Source organism: Dicentrarchus labrax, unplaced genomic scaffold, assembly GCF_905237075.1.
Source record: "Dicentrarchus labrax unplaced genomic scaffold, dlabrax2021, whole genome shotgun sequence".
Taxonomy (NCBI): Eukaryota; Metazoa; Chordata; class Actinopteri; family Moronidae; genus Dicentrarchus; species Dicentrarchus labrax.
The window spans coordinates 6,070,791-6,093,755 of NW_026136708.1; the positions used below are offsets into that span (position 1 = coordinate 6,070,791).

The 22,965-nt window shown below is 41.8% G+C and overlaps 1 protein-coding gene across 9 annotated transcripts in view; it reads right to left on the minus strand.

The window, feature by feature from the left end:
• Positions 1-22,965, minus strand: part of nrxn3b (neurexin 3b) — a 279,282-nt gene that overhangs the window by 24,203 nt on the left and 232,114 nt on the right. For all 9 annotated transcript variants that reach the window (XM_051408679.1, XM_051408673.1, XM_051408671.1 and 6 more), the window contains 3 exons: positions 18,475-18,646; positions 9,497-9,586; positions 7,442-7,752 (listed from right to left, as the gene is read on the minus strand). In XM_051408679.1, the coding sequence (XP_051264639.1) occupies positions 7,442-7,752; positions 9,497-9,586; positions 18,475-18,646 (573 nt within the window). The remainder of the gene's footprint in view (positions 1-7,441; positions 7,753-9,496; positions 9,587-18,474; positions 18,647-22,965) is intronic.

Here is a 22,965-nt window from a genome sequence, read left to right on the forward strand (position 1 = left end):
AAAATTAAAATGAACATTTATCTTTCCAAAATGTTAATATTCATTTAAGGCAGCAGAACAAAAACGAAAATCTAGCATAAACCTGAGAAGAAGAGAGTGATGCAGAAGCAAATAATTTTTTTTTTTTTTAAACAGAAAAGGCATTGACTTCCTGTGTGCTATAAACTAACGTACAAAGTTAAAGAAGAAAATGCTGGCACTAGAAGTTTAACTATAATAGTTTTGTTCCCAGAACCGTTGTGCTGGAAAAAAGCTAATTAAACACCACCAAGAGTGTGGGATCTCACAGCAACCTCGCAACTTTTTAAAATGGCTTGGCACAGGATTTAATACCGACTGTTCCACTTTGATAATCCATGCAAGTCTACTGGCATGTGCTTGGGGATAGATGACATCTGTACTGGAAGAGGAAGAATCTGGATTTGAGAATAACTTGAATAACATCTGGGATGTTTTTTTTTTAAATCCACAATTGTTCAAACTCACAGATATACTGTATAATTAGAAGGCATTTAAATTATCCTGACTAATGTGATCTGTTCAAGTTAATTGCATTTAATCATTTGCAGAAATGCTGTTCATAAGCACTACCAGTGTTTTTAGGCTGGTAATGTTACGTCGTGGTGTCAGTTGTGAGGTTGAGATATTAGTTGGACATGTGTGTCGTGTTATAACCAGTCAGCCATCCCTGGAGGCAACACAACATGAGGTGAGCCTGTATACCACCCAGAGTATGTGCTGATGTCCTGCCGGTCAGATCAGAAACAAACTGCTGCACAGTGTGTGTGTGTTTGTGTAATTGATGTGTGTTGTTGGCTTGCCCCTTGGTGTGTGAATGCCCTGCCGTGACAGCAGAGGCTGACAAGACAGCAGGTTTACACACACACACACACACACACACACACACACACACACACACACACACACACACACACACACACACACACACACACACACACTCCCGGAGGATCTATATAAGCTGTGTTGTGAGGCATGGGGGACATCCATTACAAAAACCCCTGTGGTTCAAAACCCCTGGAGCTAGCTGCTGGTTCTCACACACTGAGAGACAAACTGCCCCAAACACACACACACACACACACACACACACACACACACACACACACACACACAAGAAACAAACACATGACAGTCAAGAAATTGCAAACATCTACAAACACGTTCACACCGTGAAGCCTAATGGAAATGGCTTCTTGTACATATTCTCTTGCACCCCAAGTGACATGAAAAATTCATAAAGAAAGTCACAACCGAATGTTGCGCACACATTCCGTTGACAGAGAAGACAGACAATCCATGACAGTGCTGGAATGAGTTTGTCATGTTGATGGTAGGGGGGAAACTATTTGGCACCACACACTGAAAATCCTCTGATATTGTGCTTGTGTTCTCTGACAATGGGAGTGGATGTAGCAGGAACAGGGCTGACAGATTTATGTGGATGTGTGTGCACAAATATACGCAAGTAACGGTAGCTTAATTCGGTTGTGCCTGTGTGCAGACGTGTGAGACAGCGATTAAGATATCCTAGCACAAAAAGTGTGTGTGCATGTGTGTGTGTCTATCCCTTTAACAAGCCATGCACACCAGCAGGGTCCCCCATCAGTCTCCTGTCTCCTAATTGGACCTACTGAGCAAATAGCGGACCTCCAGCATTCATCTCCCAGAATTCACTGGGAGCCAGGGTGCCTAGCAGGGCACACAGAATAAGAAGTAGAAAGATGGATCCTGATGAAGACAGAGAAAAAAAGGAAGGAATAAAGAAAGCATCCCAAGCAATACCTGCAAACTGGTTTGACCTTTACACAATTACTGGCATATCTGGTTGTGAGGGACGGTGATCACAAAGACTAACTAACTGCAAAGAAAAGACCACTGACAGCAGGTGGAGAAGTGGAGCAGAGCCGCCTACACACACTCATGCACCTGTGCTCGCACGAACACACACCTGTGCGCGTACACACGAGCAGATCAACACGCTGATGAACACACTCATCAAACATCATCTAGCAGACTACCACGTGGAGGCACGCAGCATGCTGCACAGCGCCTTCCTCGCTATCTCTTGAAGAGAGAATAAATCAGTGATTATCATATATCCCCAGGCGTTAAGCAACATCCTTGATGTACTTTAGATAGACAGAGTGAAAGAAGCAAGTCGAGGAAAACAGTGAGAAAAAGAAAGTGGGCATCACGGTAGCTTAGTGCGCAAAATCTTATCTCGCAACGGTGTTTGTTGATTCTGGTTCATGACCTTTGCTTTACGTTGTCCAGTCTCTATAAACTCTCCACCTCACACTATCTATCAAAACACCTTGGATATAATTTGAAAAAACAGAAATCACACTGTGAACAAAGAAGAATCCATGTCGATTCGACCTAATATTATTGTCATCAGGCAATGTGTATCCAAGCGCATCGATAGGGCATTATTTTCCCGCTTCTCGGCAGAAGAAGCCCAATTAAACTGCAAACAATTTACCTCTCATTTTCCCGTCTCCTGAGCACCAGGCCAGTTGAAGATGATGGACGCGAGCAATTTCTTTAATACGGCAACTATGCAAATCACTTTCAGTGTCTCTCCCTCAGCTGTTTTCCCCCATGGTACTCTAGATTGCAGCCTCCTTCTCTAATTGTTCCCAAACATCTCAGGCCAGCGCAAGTTAATTGAGAACGAGGGACGTTGATCTCCCATGATAGAGAGCCTAGCATAAATGAGTGGTCCCAAAATGACTACCAACATCAAACTTGCAAGTGTTAAATACATTCTTTGGTTCAACCAGAATTCTGCAGAGCTGAAGGGCTAAGGTAGCCACGCAACAAGCTGTACCTGTTTCACTTCAATGTGTTTTTTTTTTCTCCCCTAGTCCCTAAATGAATTTCAGTGTTGTTGTAATTAATCATCAGGAGTTTTCAAACATTCTAGGTTACTAGTATGAGTAATTGAAAGAAAACAAATCTACAGCCTATCCCCTGGATTGATAATCAACAGGACTGAATGGGGTTTATGAATAAATCTGCAGTGAGGAATTGCGAAATAACATTAGCAATCCTACAAGAACATTTCATGTGTTTTTCCAACTGCATCTTGACTTTGTAAACACACAGGTCTATTCCCAACCCAAAATCGAGTCTTAATTCAAAACATTGAATTGAACCCCTTAAAAGTGCCACAAGATCAATTGAAGGGGTCCAGAGAAGACTAACAGGATAAGAAATATGACACTCACTGACATATGCAATGAGAAACCATGGGGCTCAAGACATTGCTTCTTTCTGAGGGGTTCTAATGCAGAAATGGTTGAGAATACAAGTTTCAGCGTCCATCACTTTGACTCACTTAGCTTTTTGACAACAGGGTACAGAGCAAAAGAGTAGCATTGCACCCCAGATTTTTTTTCCATTTTCAAACTTATAGTCTTCAGACCCAGCCGAAGTTGCCTCAAGTGAAATCACTTTAAGCTATTTATCCGAATTTGCACAGCACCCTGTGGAGCTGCAAAAAGCTTTATAAAACTTTTTTTCACATCCGTGGTAGTACTCCACAAGACTTTGATGTGTCAAATTGGTAAAGTAAGAGATCATATCCCATCCTTCTTACTGTTTTTTCAAGCTACAAGCTACTAGTGAAATTTTAATTATGCACAACTTCCAAAATAATTGTCAATCCATTTAAATTTCAGCACAAACCACTTATGAACACTGGAGCTCAGACAGCCAATGGAATGTATTCTTTAGCAGAGAACTATTTGCTTGATAAAAGCAGGCAGGGGTTTGTATGAGACTAAAACACAGCTTAAAGTAAACAGGACAATTATTTCATTCTTCTTCTTTATATATATTGACTGTTCTTGACTGGCTCCTTTCCTAGACCTTATGTACTTGTCTTGCCAAGTGAATAAAGAACTAATTAATATTTATGATGGAGAAATGTAAAGGGATTTCTGGAGTGTGTGAAATTTGTTCACGGTGTACTTCTGCATGATAAACAGCAGATATTAAATGTGAATATCTTACATACAGAATTGTCTGTATGCATTACCACAGCTATGGAGAAGAGTCAAAGGCATGAAGCTAAAGCTAACATAGTTGGCTTTAGTCACCCCACCCTCTGATGCACATGATCAAAGAGAGGTTCGGCTGCTAAATGGATGAAACACAGAATGATGAGTCTGCTTTGAAGATTGTGGGCGGGCAGTGGGCGTCATCTTCCGAATGAGCCTGCTTGTTGACGTATCTGACGCCTGGTCTCAGACCATTTACAATCTTCATGAAAAGGGGATATGACGTGGCAAAAATTACTGTTACAGATCATTTCTACCTTATACTCTGAGGCTCGGGCAGGATTGGACTTTATTTCATAGACAAGTAGATTACAAATTTGGCTGTACTGCTACGTACCTTTGCCAACTGAAAATCTCTCAGTACTAAATCTGAAAAGACTAAAACCCGAATACTATTTTTCAACTTGATTCAGCCTGTCTTTGGGTTCAGCTGAAGTGAAATCTTTTTCTTGTCTACGCATGTCTTCATCTCCCCCCAGTGGACCACACGACCTACAGAGCAGCCTAGTAACACAGTGACAGAGAGAGAAAAAGAAAATGAAACGTGTCTGTCATGTTGGTTCGTCCCCAGTGGAGCTATCATTAATTAAGCGTGAGATTGGTTCTCTCCACTTCCCACCCGTGCCTCATTCTGTTGATCCTGAGTTGTCGAGGGATTTGTCACTTTTCACCTCTGAAAAAGAAATAGCTAGTGTTGGTGAAGTGGACCAAAAATAGATGTGCGAGAAGGTACCAAAACACACATTTTAGCCTACATGTGCGCACACACACCTTACTCCTAAAACAGCTGCGCTCGAGTCCAGCACCGTGTCAGATACCTATAGCTCTCTTTCAGCACTGCAGTACATCACTAATGATAGCTCAACTCCCTCAACTCCCCTATACTACCCTGAGGGGCGGAGAAATCTGCCAAACTGGTACAGGTCCTCTCCTTACCTCTCACACCACGGTATTTGACAGCCAGCTAGGGAACAGCAAAATTAAAGGCCTTGGCAAATGAAATTCTGTGACACAGCGGTGTGAATCAAAGCAGACACTGCCATGGGAGGTTGAGGAAGAAGAATGAACAAGGCTTGCTTTCAGAAGGAATACAGGAGTAAAGTGAAAAGTTAGTGAGGGTAAAAAAAACCAGACATTTTTATTGTTAAGTTACCAAAGAGCATCATCTGCCACCTAACAGTTGCATTCTGGGTATTGACAAAAGAGGTATAGCTTCATTATTTAACCTTGAAAAGGAGAGTGCTTTGTATAAAAGCTCTTTCATAGCACATAGAACTTTATTGACTTCCCTGGATATTAATAGCCTATGACACAAAATGCCATTTTCCCAGCGATGCCACTCTTTATCTGATGTGACCTTGTTGATGCTGCTGTAGACGGTGGTGTAATGTATCTCAGCTCAGTCACCATCATCATCATTGCAGATTATTGATGCTACACTTAGAAAGAATGGATAATGACTGCCTCGGTTTTGCTCCAGACCTGCACACTCCACATATGAAGGCTTGACACTGTGTCATTCTTTGTCACTTTTGTCCAAATCACAGGGTATTTAGCGGTTTTCTAACAGCTCTGACTCTGGATCTCCCACCACACAGGCACTGACAGAGACATACAAGAGTCAGCACTGACATGAAGGGCCATCATCACTGCACGCTAGGCAATCTCTAGTTGAGGTGAAGAGGCTGATAACAGTGGTCCCCTGTCTGTCGTACACCGACCAACCTCTCCCCCAGCCCCGTCTCACCCCTGAGGGAGAGTTATTGCTTTAATATGAACAACGAATGGCTGAATTTGTCCTCTGGGTGTCAAAGGACTGCTCGGCGTGATTACTTTTTTGGCACGGCAGTGACATTCATTGGCTTGGACTCAGGACGTATTGGAGAAAGGCCTCTGTTAGGCTGGATTGGGTGAGTGACGGATGGAGACGGACAGAGACGGAAAGAGAGAGACAAAGAAAAAGAGAGAAATGTAGAGAATGGGAGCGGTGGCAAGGCCGGCTTTGCACACCTCAGTGAACAGCAGCACTTCAATCCCTGATAGAATGAGAAATACAGTATCCTGACCTTGACTGATCAAGCAGGGAAAAAAGCATCGCGGCTACAATCCACCCACACACAGTCACAAAAAAGTCACACATGAAATAGTGGAGGAGGAACAAGAGGACTTTTTTTTTTTTTAGCATTTCACTTTGTCACATTTTTAAACCTGATTATCAAGAAAACAAAACATTAAGCCCACAGACTCAGGTTGTGGAAAGCAGGTATCTATACCTCCTACGAGGAAATTGCAATTGAACGTCGCACTACACAACACTCCGGATGGTAAACAATCGAGTAGTTTGACATTTTGGGGAGTATGCTTGTTTACTTTGTTAGTTAGCGTTAGATAAAAAAATTGTTACCACTCTCATGTGGGAACAGTAAATACGAAGCTGGAGACAGCAGCCAGTTTAGCTTAGCATACCTGCACCTCTAAAGCTCACTAAATAAAATGTGATATCTTCTTTGTTTAATCTGTACTTACAACAGGGACTTATGTGCAGGAATACTTCTTGGCCAGGGTGAAGTGAAGTTATTGGTCCCAATCAAGAAATAGTCTAGCACACAACTCCTCATAAAATGGAGAATTGTTGTTTTTACATTTTACATTTATTCAAATTTTTTTGGTACAGATTAAAAACATAAGAGATAATAAGAGAAAGAGAGAGAGAAATAATGTGTTCAATAGGGGGTCAGCCCTATGTTCCCACAGCCCAATGGTCCCACAGCCGTATGTTCCCACATTTCTAAGATTTTTCTCAAAATTAGGCCCTAAGTTCCCACAGCCCTATGTGGTTAGGGTTAGGGGGAGAAAGGGGGATAAAATCTGATACAAATTTATGAAAAAGAAAATGTTGGAACATAGGGCCTAATTTTGGAAAAAAATCTTAGAAATGTGGGAACTGTGGGAACATAGGGCTGTGGGAACATAGGGCTGTGGGAACATAGGGCTGTGGGAACATAGGCACACTCCCGTTCAATAGTGAGATTTAAGGGTGCCGGTAGGTGGATTTTGATTTTGCTGACAGAGTCAAGCTAACTGTTTTCATGGACATAGAAGAGAGTGGTACAAATCTTCTCATCTAAATCTTGGTCAGTAAAAGTATTTCCCAACATATCTAAAACTATTTCTTAAGTTTAACATTTCCTATTAACCAGACTTGCAGTGGCAGGTGTGTAACTATATGGGTTACACACAAAACATTAGCATTAGCTCAGTTAGCATGAGTGCTGTAGTTCTCAAACATTTCAAGGGCATCCATGTTTAACCCTCTTTTTTTTTTTTTCAAGCTCCTTGTCTCCCATTAACCTCACCTGAATAGTGGGTGGCGAGCGCTGTTTACGGGTGGTCGTGGTGGAGAGTGTGGTGGTGGTCTCGATAAAGGTGGTGGACATCTCCGGCGGCACCGAAGTGGTGGTGCGTGCCGCACCCCTGCTGGTCGGCACGTCACCCACCAGCCGTACGCTGCCGTTCACCTTGATATTGACGTGGCCCTCGGCAGCCATGTTGAGGACTTTGAGGCCGTTGTAGTAGAGGCCGGAGAGCTGGCCCTGGTAGGGTCGCTTCCGGTCGTTTCCACCGATAGAGATAGTGGCCTGGGTGTTGAAGATTGTCAGCTGTCGGCCTGGTGCAGGAGGTAGGGAGGGAAGCAGGTGTTAATATTTTATGATGGAAAACCCATAAAGCTGTCATAAAAAAGCTCTAACTGTGTCATGCATCACCTTTAAGAGGAACTAAAGTTTCACTGCGAGATAGATGCATTAAAGGAAAATCTTCAACAAAGACTTAATATGTCTTTTAACACTACTGATTTACTGCTTGATTAAATGAGTGTGGATGGAGTTGAAATGGTTAAAAGTGTAATGATTGATGCAACATGCTTTTACACTGAAAAAAGTCATTACAGTATCAGTTCTCAACAACCCCACCTTTCTGTTTATACAAGACTGCAGCTATATGCGCTGTTATCTACAGTAGGAAGGCTTTTTCCCTTTGATAGGCAAGAAAAAGCACCCCTGAAAGAGACTGCTAACGCTGAAAACAACAGACACTATGCAGCTATAGCAGCATTATCGTGAGGGAGCAAACACATGCAGGTGGGAAATGTTTGAAAAATGAGCTGGAACACGTTCCACAGGCACTCTTAATATTCTCCGGACAAAACCGAAGACTCATGCGGTAAGATGATTAATAAATATGTATCCAGGCTTCGACATATTATGATAAAGTATGAGCAATACACACTCACTACGTGTCATGGTGAAATTTCATTAAGAGAAGCCTAAATATCACTGTCAAAACACACTGCTCATGCATTAATTATGAAACAAAAATACACTAAACTTTCAAAATACGGAGATCATAATTAAAAATCTAATTTGTATAATTAACAGACACATAGCATTGCAGGCTTGTTATATTTGCGGCACAATTACAATACATAATACGTTGGGCATGGAATGACAGGGACATATCACAGGAGCGAAAATGAAATAGCATGTGTGGAGTCATGCATGCAGCAGTAATGGCATTTATCAGACCTGTCTGTGTTTTAGCGAGTGTTAAAGGGACTTTATAATTAGGTTAAGATGTTTATGTGCAATGAACTTTAAATTCAGTTTATAATGATATTATATTGACTAAGAAAATTTAAATACGCAGAGGAGGAGCAGACTTTTTTTTAATCCCCGCAAATGTTTTAGACATAAACGAGGTGCTGACTGGATAATCTCAGTGATTGAAAAGCACGGCTCTATGCGCACCTTGGCAGGCTCGCTGTGACGCTTTGCCGTCAAAAAGGCTCCAATTAGCGCTCCATCACCAAACAAGTGAGGATTTTATCGTGTGTGAAGTGTATAACTACAATCAGATAACTTACAGCAGGGAAAAGCACCTGCTGTTTGGAAAGTTTTCAGGGGGATATGCCCACTGATTAGTTTGTTCCCAAACATTGCGGAGGATTTGAGCCAAGGGAGCTAATTCTCCTCTCAAAACAATCGGCCTACTGTTGCAGCATAGATAATGCCATCTCTTAGTCAATTTTGCAAAAAAAATAAAAGATTAGGAGCACTTGATACTTATAATCTTATTGTTGCACTGTTTATAAAATCTCTTCCCAGTCCCTTTAACTGGACACCATGATTCAACAAAATTTAAAAACATGACAATGACAAAAACGGGAAAGAAAAAAAAAAAAAAACAACAAAAACAAATGAAAGAACAAAAAGTAACAAACAACGCTTTTTTTAACCTTGTTTTTTTAAAGGGTTTAAGGGGTGGTTATTCATTCTCAGAGGTTGAAAGGGAACAAGCCGATGAAATGACAGAAAAAGAAAGAAAAACATTCTAGAAGTTCGATAAAGATTTACCTTTCTCCTGAAGCCAATCTTCTACTGGCCGGGTATATTTGAACGGGATTTTCTTATTTGCCATTTGATAGCGCTCAATGTCGCTGTTGCCTTTAAAGTTTGAAAGTTTAACAAACAGCTTGAAACAGTTGGCAACAGCAACAGACATCACACATTTAAACAGTGGTTTATAATGAGTTTTATCTTTGTTTAGAAATATTTATAAAAGCTTTATTATGATTTTTTTTCAAGTAGCTTTAGTTTAAATTTTTAAAATTCATATTTATATAGCACACTCCACACCTATATTTAACATAATATCCATGGATCAAAAGCACAACACATATCCATAACATCATGGAGAAGACAGATAAATAACCTGCAAGAATAGGTTAAATACACAAAAAAAACACTTTACATAACAAGTAGTTTAAGTAATACATTCATCATATTACATAATAAAGTCAAAAGGAAAGCTATCAAGTGGTTAAAAAGGTAGACATGCACTTTCTGCCTTTCGCTGAAGCAAATTGGGGGTAATTAATGTGCACTAATTCTCCCACTGGACACCACCTGCTTTTACATTTCAAGGGCCAAGGAATGATTCAGTTTAGTAGCTTATTTGGAAGGAAGGAGCTGTGTAGCAGGTTTTCAAGGGGAGCGGGACAACGATGGAGAAGGAAGTGGTAATTTGAAGTACTGCAGACCTATTGGGAGGGAAGTCCCACAGCGACACAGATTTTAGGAGGACAATGCATACAAATGAGATCATTACTGACATGGTGGGAGGCCTTTGGGTAAAAAAAGAAAAAGAAAAGGCGCTACATCCCAGCTGCCACATTCTACTCTTCTGAGACCATGGCTAACATTTTCCAGGTATATGGGAATTATGAATAATAGTCCGCCTTTCACAGGCAATGCTGTATATGTACTTTGCATTATTTATGGCATGATGCGATTTCTCGTTGCGTGTTTGCCAGGATGCAACATTTTGTCTGACAATCACAGAGGCATTCCCTCTGAGAGGTGCCACGAGTCTGTCGACACTGAGAATTGAGACGTTCAGCTCTGTCTTCAAACACTTTGAGGTAGGACAAAAGACTGTGAAGCCTGTATAGAATTATGAATGACACCATGATGTCACTTAATACCCAGGTGGGAAGGTATTGGGAGGAAAAAAGGCACCAGTACAGCATCACTTATAACTAGTGAAAGGGCAAGGCTTCAAAATTGTGAGGAAAGGTCTTCTGGAAATGTGTCTAGTTTGGCGGCTAGAATTCTCTCAGGTGATCTATCTATTGACAACATCACACACAAACACACACACACACACACACCTACACACACACACACACGCTCATGGGGATCTGACTAAGGGTGTGGCCATAGCGTTTCTGGGTAAAATATCATGCTCGTCTTTATACGACAAATCTTTTAGAGCTTATTTTATGTTCTGTCTTGGCTCAGTTATTTGCTGCATATCTGATTTCAAATTGCACCGTTCTCACCTGATGATTAAAATTTTACATAAGTGCCGAACGCGGCACAATTACATTAAACCATTCATTAAGCCACTTATGCTCCAAAGCACTTAACCATAAGCGTGTCGCCGTTTCATCTCCTTCTCTCAGCTCTATCTTTCTATCGTTCCTTTCTACCTTTCGTATTTAGAGAAAAACCAGCCAAGAGCTCAGTTTACAGCCAGCTGGGAAGGAATATGGCTGCAAGGGAGCTCAAGGAGCTAAAGGACTGTGTCTGCAGCGTGCCAGCAGGTTAATCAGCTACTAGCAGGACTCCCTCCCCATTCCTTTGATCTCAAGCTGGTTTCGGGTGGCGGCCAAATACACTCTCCTCTGGACAAGGGCCACAGAGGGAGGCATGATGGTTGTATGTGAAACCGCAGACAGACGGAAAGGTTAAGAGTTTGGAGGTGTAGGTTGAGGAGTGGGGCGGTGATAACAGGGGAGGGAGAATATGAAGCATCTTACAAACCGCCACTCAAATGGTCACTTAGCAGGAGTGAAATCAAGTCTGAGACGGAGAGAAGCAGGTAAAAGCTTGCAGTGCATTGCTAATGGCGTGGTCTCAGGTATAGCTCTTACATTGTTCTAGGTGATTAATGAGGTGACAGTCCCCTTGTAATGAATACACCACAAGCTAATTGTCCAACTAATGAGAAAAATCTCTCTAGTTTGTCAATTTGATATTCAATTTCTAAAGGTGACTCCAGAATGGATGACCTTGCCAATAAAGGCACTATTGTTTATTATAAAATCACTCTGCCTTCAAAGCTGAACGGACAGATATTTCCTCAAAGATTTTTCATCAGCCTTTCAGTACTGCAAAGAGGGAAGTGCAATTTAGCACCATTATGTGTTTGATGTTTTGTCACTGCCAAGGAGCCATTTTGGTGTAATCTAAAATCTATATAATGGTTTTTGGGTCATACATACCATTCAACTTAGATCCCTGCGCACTTACAAAAATAGTAATTCGATGATAGTATGTGTTTTGTTTGTTTTCTGTAATGGTATATTATTCATCTCAGGCACAGACAGTCTAACTTCTCTTGTCTTAAGGCAACCATTATGCAACTTTTTTACCATAAAATAACAGTTAAAAAATTATTTGGATGGCATACTGACTGTACTGTAAAAGGCAGAATGGTGCCTCTATCATTCCCACTCTGCACCCCGGATGTCTGTTCTCACACTATGTGACTTTGGTTGAACAGGTATGATCTCCTGTAAGAGTGTGTAACACTTTACACCGCTACATCACACGCCACCAACTATGTCACTGATTTTCATGAAACTGGATCATATTTTAAGGAGAAAATCTCCAGCTGGAGTGTCTCAACTTTTACTTCTTGCTAAATTACTGCTAACTGCTAACTGTAGCTGCTGTAATTAAACAGTTAGCCATGCTGCCAGGAGTTACCAAAGTTATTAACAGTTTTGGATATTTGACAGGGGAAGTTTCTGTTTTTGTGGGCTTCAGTTAGGGAAAGTCAACGTCACGTAATTTTGTGCACCAATAAAGATTTTGTCAAGATCTAAATCAAAATGTGTTGACAGTAAGGGGGTTGCCTGCTTCTGTTGACTGTCAGTCAAATCTGTTGAAAACCCACACAGTCCTCATGATGCGTAGTGTTGTGCAGTGTTATTTTTTGGGGGGGTGGTTTTTTTTGTGAGAAAAAAATAAGAGTTGCAGGTTTTCTGGGGCTTTAATCTGTATTCATACATGTAGATGAGATGGCAACTACACACATACATAATTCCTCATTATTCCTACTGTACACTGTTGACAACATACTGTATCTGCAGATATTTTCTCAATTAAACATCTACATGTGCATTACTGGACAGCCTCTTATAACACAGTATTTCAGATGGTACACTCATATTCTCAGCTAATGCAGACCCGTTAAAACTAAGTAAAATTATTTTTATAAATTGCTGCTGTTTTTGTGTGTATACACAGTTTTTGTGTGTCTCTTTTAGCCCCAATAAATGCCCTAACCATTTTTCCCCCTCCTAGCCAAAACAATGTCTAAATGTCTCCCCTTTGGTGGCAGCCATTCAGTCAACACAAACACTGGCACGGCGACAGTCATCTGCTGGTTGGTCGCTTCGTTCTATTCAGTTTGCTTGCCAGACTAATCTCACTAGGGTTCCATCGCAGGGCCAGTGCTGAGAGCGCATCAAAACTGTGAAAATGGCTACCGTGACAGGCTCCTGGCATTCTCTCCATTTGGGGATGATGAGTACATTTGATATGCTGTGGCCCTGTCCAAAAATCATCATTCCACAGCTCAACTCCATAGCTTGCTGTTGCGGCCCCTGGTTATGAATATGCTGCACCACCCACCTCCTTTCCAATCTACACCTGACTTTCCTCTCATGTCTCTCCTTCTCTCTCTCTCTGGCTGTATATTCATCTACCCAAGTTACTTTCTGTCCTCTCTTTCTCTTTAGCCCACCATCCATTCAGCTATCCTCTGCTTCTTCATCTGCACCCTGTGATTCTCTTTCTCTCTGTCTCTCTCCAATGCAATCAGCCCTCCTCGCTCTTCTTGGCTGAATCAGGCCTCTTCAGCTACAGCCACAATTCTGGTATCATTTATCTACTTTTCACTCACTCTTTATTCCCTTTCTCTTCTTCTCTACCCGTCTATCTGTCTATGTGTCAGCTCTTTCTCCCCTTTGTCAACTTATTCCTGTCATCTACTCCATTAAATGCTTCTGTATTCCCTCAGTGGCTGCATTTCTTTTCTATTCACCCATGTCGCCCTGTTTCTCTAGCTTGCTTTCCCTCTATCCTCCTTCCATTCTCTCTCAGATGTCAGACAAAGCCAGGGAGTAAATTCATCATTTATCAGGTCGCTCTGAAATTTATGGTGTTGAAAGGATGAATTAGACTGGCGGCTCCTACACTCAGCTTAGTCTGAGCTCTGAGAGCGACAGAGATTGTGTCTCAGATAGGGCTAATCATGTTTGGCCCCGGGGACGCGTGGGGTTTATCTTGCTTGCGAGGAATTGTTTTGTCTGTATTTCAAGACAAAGATTGGCAGATATTTTGAAACGGCACTGCTCATTGTGTCTGTTTCAGGTTGCAGGAGTTGTAACATTGTGTGCATGGACAAAGATCTTTGTGTGTTTGAAAACGAACACAAGGACGTTCTCGTTATGACGACAAATGATGGAGGACACGTAGAGAGACACTTTCCCCCGAGACCCACGCAGAGTAGTTAGGCCAATGGTCATTCATCTGAGACAACGCCTGGACCTCAGTCAGCGCCGACAAAGTGTGATGCACAATTTCCGCCTAGCTCGGTCTAGTAAATCTCTGATTCAAAGATTCAAACTTACGCAAAAAGATCATGTAATCCAAAATCAAAGAGTACAGGGATTCGGAGTGTTATATAAGGAAATTGGAACCCTCTTACTAAACAAAGACAAGCCCCTGCAGTAACGTGGGCTGTCACAAAAGTACACACGATTGTAGGAGAGATGCGCAGACCCAATGAACAATAAACAGGAAAGGATGAGAGACGCAATCAAAAAGGAATTTGAGGACAAAAAAAGAAGATCTGAGAGGGCACTGTTAGAGGAGGGGAATAATTAGAGAACACGAAAGACAAAGCAGTCAGCACACACATACACTTAACGCCCACAAACAAACACACACACACACACACACACACACACACACACACACACACACACTGAATTTGGGTAAGCTGCAGAAGCCTGATGGAAATGCTGCTGTATTTTTTTTTTTTTTAAAAAAAAAATTATATTATTAAAAAATTTTTTTTTTTTTTTTTTTTTTTTTTTTTTTTTTTTTTTTTAAAAAATTTTTTTTTTTTTTATATTTTTTTTTTTTTTTTAAAATTTTTTTTTAAAAAAAAAAAATTTTAAAAAATTTTTTTTAAGGTTTTGGGGGGTATGTTATTGAAGGTCCTCTGCCTATGATCTTAACCACATGTCCTCCATTATCTTTCCTTTGTTTCTGTCTTCTGTACTTTGAACCCCCAATAAAGGCCAAACAGAAGAAGGATAATTATGGTTTATTACAACTTAGCCACCATTTCTGCCATTTATGATAACAGTGAACTCAAAGTAAATGCTGAGATCTGGGAACACAGTAACAACGGTACAATGAAGTCTGACGGCAACAAAATAGAAGTGGTCAGACAATCAAAAAAAAGTGGTCAGACAATCAAACAGGTTGTAAACAGGCCAACCATCATTCACTCAATTATTGAATAAATTCAGTCTTTCAAGTCCAATCTTTCAGTCAGACTAGCTTTACTGCCTCACTGGAGCCAGTGGCTTGAAGGTAAGGGTAGAGTAAAAAAGCAGAGTTTGGGGTTTATTGTTGTTCAATCAACATGCGCTATACACTCCCTGGTCACTTTATTAGGTTACCCTATCTAATGTAGTCCAGTACAAACAGCTCTGTTATATATTCTACCTTAATGAAGGTTAAAATGGTCAGTTTTTGTTCACACATTTGGAGAGGTGATAATTATCTAACTATATGTTTATTAATAAGGAAAGTGCATTATAGGAGGTGCATTATATTGAAATTTGTCTCTGCCCCCCTCATGTTTGCAAAAGGGTTGGGCAAAATATTAAAAACAACATTTCAATATAATGCAGCCCAGTTCAACACCACTGCAAACTACTGTATAACCTCAATAATAAACATATTATTAAATGAACAACAGTGTCAATCTAAATTGAATATTTGCTGTATTGGATTGGATTACATTTTACAGGTGTACCTAATAAAGTGGTGGCCACTTCTTTGAGTGTGAAATTGATTCAGGTATAAGGCATAAGATTATGCATATCAGTGTTGTCAGTGTGCAACAAGTGTACCTTTGCTGAATGGTCGCTGGTGCATCTGCTTTCGGCAGCATTAGTGATGCTGGTACTGTATTAAACGTTACCTATGTGCCCTCACTCCTGCTATCTTAACATTGTGATCTTAATGAGGATGTAGTAATGTTATCTTTTCAACAGATTGACAACTAAATCTAGTTTTATTTTCCTCGTATTGTTTTATTCTTTTGTTTTTAAATAGTTTATTGCAAAATTTAATCAAATAAAAAAATCCCAGTAATTAACTTAGTGAGTATAATGTTGTAAAAAAAACCCTACAAAAATACAGTTAGAATAAATTGAAACTCTCCATTAAGAAGTCATTCCTAAGAAAAAGGAAATTACTATAACTGACTGTAACTGACCCAATATTGCTCTAGTAATAATTAAAAGCAGGCCATGGTATAAAAATTTAAAATGTAACATTTAAAACCGATCCTAACACCTATATACTTTGGTGGGCCAACATTTCAAACACTGCTGTTGAGATGTCCAATTTACACGCCCCAGGCTATTTTGCAAGCAGCTTTGAATGACAAGCAATCCACCAACACCTTTGTCTTCACCTATTCCCTACCAGAGAGAGAGGGCATGCCCAGATCCGATAACTGTTTATTGAACGACCTGAGAGCCTTGTGGCGGCTCCTGCCTTCAAGTTAAGCATTAGGAGTGCGAGAAAGCAGTCGATGAGTCTGCACCCTAACATGTAATTACTCATGAGATGACAACGCCTTTACAAGGGAGGGAGGGCGGAAGAAAAAAAAATCAATCATCGTTGAATTACTATCACTGAGTGCCCTGCAAATTACCTGTGCAGAAGAGAAAAAGAAATTACCACGCATTCGATCCCTCGACCTCAACTCCATTCCAAGACAATGGCAGATGGATAGAAAAGGGAACAAACCTCAATGGGATCACTTGGAAGGAATCCAGAGCTAAAAAGCACAAGCTTTCTGTTGTGCACTGCTTAAACTGAGGTGCAAAACCAACGGCCATTTAGCAGGGATTTCTGAATAGACCGTGGCTTTGGATCACAGATATTGACATACGGTTGATAAAATTACCTTTGAATGCTGATGCAGAAGGCACTTTGAGGTAATTATGAAGATGCTAGGGGTTCATTACAGGTCATTAAAGATGGAGAATAGTCAGGACTGGGATACAAAAGAAACAAGAAAGACTACCTCACATGTGTCTGATTAGTTGATTTCCGTCAGTGTTGCTTTGTATGCAATGGAGACGTCGCTCCTGTGCATGTTTTGTGCCACATGTTATAGAGTTTCTCAGTATTTTCCAGTATAAGTGTGGCTGAAACACAGTTATGAAACCCATCTAACTTTATCTGTTCAAAGAAAAGCGAAAGACAGCCAACGGCAAAAGAAAGCCAGAGACAGAAGGGATTAACATCACCTGCGCTGGCATTGAACCAAACCAAAACAGCGTGCCAGGTCACGCCAGAAGACGATGCTGCCCTGTCCTCTGTGAAGGCATGCAACGAGGAGCATGCTGTAGGGCTGCTGAGACATAGGGCTGAGAAGTGAAAGGGACCAACTACTATTGGTTTGCTCCTTACCATTGAGTTGCATCAGCATTTTTCCTTTCTTCAAAAAAAGCTAGTGATGCACAGTTGTGTTTCTGGACACATTTCTGTTCACGTTACCACCACATCTGGTAATGTAACACTATTTAATCTTCAACATTGTCTATTTATTCTACATCTGTTTCTGTCCAATTATGTCTTGCTGCCATGGCACAATTTCACCTCAGAGATCACTGAAGTTTCATATTATCTTTTGTCATCCCAACTTCTTCTCGCCTCAACTGCCACTTTGCGCCCATGTTGCTTCCCTGTGCGTCTGCTCTGTTTGACTAAGTGAAATTGAAGAGTGGGTAATAGGGAACAAGGAAACAAAGGTGGCCTCTCCTAAGCTGGCTGGCATGGAGACACAAATATCAAAGACCGGGAGAGCCAACTTAATTTAATGGATTGTTAAGTAGAAGCAGCAGAGAATTTTTCCTTCTCTCTCACACTCTTTCTCTCACCTAGCTAGCTGAGCGGCACATCTCTGTGCCAAATGAAGGGAGTGCCTGAGCCTCCAAATGGAGCGGGCTTCGTTTGATGACCCTATTTGTATTCTGCTGCTGTGCTGCTTCTGCTGACCTGGGAATGAGAGATACAGGCAGGCAGCAGCTTTATCTGGCCAACAGGCCACCCTTGGTTTCTGCCTCTATCCTCTCCTTGCTTGCCCAACGACCAAATGCCTCTCGGTGCCTTTTAATCCCTTTCCTGAAATGAACTGGCCAGATGTTGCACAGTTAATACCTCTTGCAAGACAAAAGATTCTAGCTCGGTGTGCTCCTCTCCTATGGAGTCAGGTGTAAGGGTGTGAAAGTAGAATTTTTTGAGACACAGTGTGTGCCAGTTAATGCAACTGCATGCCTCTTAGTCTCCCTGAGATGTTTTACTCACAAAAACAGGAGAAAGTGAATCTTTTTTGTATATTGTTGGTGGTGCCGTTTGCTTAAACAAATAGGTGGTGTCCAGTGGTTTTAAAACTATAATTTTACTCTGGCAGGAATTTATCAGACAAAGGAATAAGGCAGTACCTGTAGGAAAGTGTTCATTCACTGGCCAGTTGTCCACCTGCAAAGTTGCATTGCCCCCATTCCTGGTGAATCGGACCAAATGGTATTTGCCATCGTTTACTGCTGTGGTTGTCTCCTTCACACTGATGTCGACTGTCCCAATGTTGAATGTCACACCTACTTTTCCTTGTTCCTGGAAGAAACACAAAGAGAGGAAGAGCAGAGAGAAAATGGTTAGTTGTTTGGCAAATCCCATCAAATGCAGGCACCTCTACTTCTCAGTAAGAGTGAGTCGCATCAAATGTGTCTCGACTGTCAAGACAAATTTGAAAATCTGAACCGCCACTGTGCCAAGATTACACCTATTGTTGTGCAGTAATTAATTAATTATACAATAAACTAACTGTAAAAAGTTCAATAAAGCTACTTGGATGAATGCACTCGGCTGGTGCTAATGGTGAACTACTCAGAGAACCTGAGGACGCTAGCGCGCTACGCTTCATTATACCACTGTAATGTGATGAAAATAGGCTGCCAGCAGAGATTGTAATGATGAGTAATGCTCCCTGCAGCCTGTCACTGCAAAACTGGCAGGACAGATGCCTTTTCTGCTGCAGCCCTTACAAACTGCATGAATACCATATGTTTTGTTTAGCTCTTAATGCTAAACCAGTTTTACCGTGTCCATAAATCGCGATCCCCCCCCATCATTTCCCGACTCCTCTCCCCTCAACCCCACTAATTTTCATGAGCTGCCAGCATGTTTTATTGTGAATGTTTGCGTATTCATGGGCATGTAGGTGTTACAAGCAAAAGGTTTAGAGTGGAGGCAGGGTTTGAATGAGTGGCGATGGGGAAGGGCTGTGTTTTCTGTGTCATTTGTTTTAATCCCCCACAGGGAATCTCTCAGTGTAATTACCTACTTTAGAAAGCACAGAGCAGAGGGACCGTTCCTCATAACAAAACCAAAATTAAGAAGGCTTGCACAGGGGGCAGACACATATTGTTAACTGATCAGCTGAGACAATGGCACTGGCTAACTATTACAATACACACCTTGATAATGTCAAGCTTAATTTAACCATGCTCATTGGCACAAAAGAACTGCAAGACTGCCACAACTTAAATGACACACTTAAACCTGCTGATCTCTCTTTAATGTTATAGACTCTTAATACTGCAGAGGAACACTTAATAAGGCCAGCCTGAACTTACACTCCCTCATGCTTTTACATTCTCAAATATTCCCCAAATCGAAGAATATAATATTACAGTACTATAACACCAGATTATTATAGAAAGCTGCAGTGTGTAGTAATAAATGAAGTGTGTCATTTTACTGTTGCTGGCAGACCTTTAGACTTAAAAGTTCTGTTCTCCGGCAACACATTCTGCAGAGTTCGTTTACTCTGCATTTTTGCTGTATTTATAAAAGGGAAAAAGAAATACACATGAGATCAATAAGGAACAAATATTAACTTTTAAATCAAGTTTGTTCCTACATTTCTACTCCTTAAGTGGAGCACCTAGAAAACCTTGGAAGAAAGCAGACAGCTCTCTTTTCATTTCTCTAAATTAGGATCGCGTTTTTGTTTCTTAGCATTTTTTGCAAGAGCAAGGGGGTAAGGGTATATTCTTGTCTTGATTCAAAGTACAGTGCAACCGGCAGAAAGGTAATCTGTCTTTATGTTTTTAAGGACGCATAAAGTTGCCCAAAGTATGCAGTAAAATGACTTTGTGAGCCTGGAAACCCTACAGTGACTATAGTTTCCTCAACAAGCCCTTTTACCTGTCAAGGCGGTCTGAAGACCCGCACTGTGTTCAATGCCTCGTACAGTTAAAACATCCTTTGCCTGTTCATAAAAAGAGATATGGCACAGCATTACAGTGTGCTTGAGACCATAATGCAAGGAACGACAGAGCGCCTTTCCTCTGTAACAATCTCCAGCTCGGCTAATAATGGAAAAAGAATGTCACCAAAGACATGAGAAAGCCATCTCCTAAAAGCCAAGGTAAGGGCTCAGAGTGGGAGCCAGACAAACAGAATATTTGAATGCGCACTTAATGTCTCTGTCAGAGAGGCTGTAAATGGGCTCTTAATTTAAGTAGTTGTCATTAAAACTCAGAGCAACAGACAAATGCATACAATAAAAGAGTGTGTACGGGCACGCTCGCTGCTTATCTAGCAGCAAATACACATAATCCATGCACCGAGACAGGTTAAGGTGAGCACACACACGAATATGTTGATGATTTAATGTGACATGGTGATGTTCAGTGTGTGTGCTGTACCGTGAAAAATACTACTAAAGCATCCTGGGTCTCCTGACTAATGACAGGACCTTTCCCTGGTAGGGAAAAAAACTATGTCCGACGGCCTGAGCGCATACAAAGCACAGACAGACACATCAGCACTAGTACATCCACTGTGACCTTCAGAGGCTCTGGCAGCCCTGGCTCTCCTGTGTAGTCGCATCAAAGCCACATCACCGACCCACTAATACCTACAAACAAAGACAGATCGTCACCCCCCTGGCCCTGGTACAAACAAACAACAAAACACAACAATTGTACACCTCTGTAGCCGTTGCTGAGAGCCTCCGGGCAGTGTGCAGGGAGGGAACTCTGTGTGGTAGCGCCACACAACGGCACAGCTCTCCGTCTCTCTTTCCTTCTCCCTCTCTCTCTGCACTACTCTTGTTGTCCGGCAACCCTCCCGCCTCAGCCACCACTGCCACCCACCCACCTGCCAGCCCACCCCCGCGCTGCAGCAATGTTTGATTGACAGATCCAATTACGTTTTTTATTGGCCTGTCGCTCGCAAGGCGGGAAGGCACTTCATTGTCTCCTGAGCAAAGGGGAAAAATGGCTATTGTTCTCTTAGTGGAAAAGATGATGGCCACTATTCCAGGCGTAAACAAATGATGTGCGGAGAATCACTTCCAAACTTACACACCCTTGAGCGCAAACAGACACCAAAACACACATACACAGAGTCATAGAGTGTAACCTTCTGCTAAAGAATGTTTCAGTAGCATCACATGGCAAAAAAAGACAGTGTCTTCAAACATTAAGTCGCCTTCACTAACTCTCCACACAAACACTAAATATGACATTACAGTAGAGGAAGTGTTAATTTACTGGTGTGATGTGCTCAAGCCCTTTTATAGTCTAACATGCTCCCACACTCTCTATTTAATGCCAATCACGAACAGTGACTGTTTCCCCGCTATAGGAATAGAAGGAGATTATGTTGGTGGTTTGTGCGTCATTTAAGTGTACAGTACTGTATGTGTGGGCATGTTGTGTTCACACTCTGTGTAACTAAGACTGATAAATGTAATTCCAGTGACCGGCGCGCACCCCCCCAACCACACACCACCACTTCCTCCCCCTCCATTGCGAGCTGGCCCGGTCTTGGCACAAGGAGCTCCAGCAGTCCCACGTGACCCGGCACACACTGACATCAGTAATCAGGCCCTGCCGCAATCCAATTCAGGGCCGATCAATGCCTCCAACACAAGCATGGCCCCTGGCAGAGTGAAAGAGAGAGAATCACTCAAAGCAGTGGTGGGCGATCCTGCAGACAGCCATCACAGACAGCCCTTAGCAGACAGCTGTTGTAGTGGGGACAAGCCGCTCACAATAGACCCCATCCCCAGCTCGCTGAATGGTCATTCTGCTATGCCACAGGCCCCAGACAGATACATACATCTGAAAGCTATTTTATGGAGGTGAGATGGGTAGAATTAGCACATTTAGCTCTGCTGGGGAGAAAAAAAGCTGACAAAAGAGGTATGGAATCAGAGAAAGAAATGGATAAATATATATGGCTATGTGCCAGAAATCCTCTATAAGAAGATGTGCATTGAAAGGACTGTAAGGTCAGAGAATGTTATTAAAGAGGGAGTTTTTTCCTCCCACAAAAGGTATTACATTGCAATCAAACCTTGATTGAAATCTGGTACGGGCGCAGAGTAGTTGTAGTGGGATAACTCCAGTGGATCTATATTAAGTCTCAGTAGGGAGGGAGGAAGATCTGATATCAAGAATGTGAACATGTCCCAGGGTGGGAGTTTGGGTTACATATCCACCCTTTCATCTGACATCAGCGCTCAAGTTAGCTTTTGTGGTCAGGGGCCATCAAAACTGGATCATGGAAGCAGTGGAAGTAGAATCAATAGAGTGGAGAAGCTAGGACAATGTGAGACGTGGTGGATTGATGCACCTGGCCTTCATAGTGCCAAAGCCATTTATCGTCAGTAATTGACAGAGATAACTCATAGACGGCGCAGTGATTTGTAGCTGTCTGTTCTAGTGCGAATCAGGCTCTCGAGTCAGAAATTTGCTAAAGGGTAGGATGTTAGAGGCTGTTGAGGATGGGCTGTGTGTGTGTGTGTGTGTGTGTGTGTGTGTGTGTGTGTGTGTGCGGGCGCACAAGTCATTTCCTCATGTACAGAATGTACTGACAACTCGACAGGCCCAAAGCTAGGCAAGAGTCCAGCATATTTG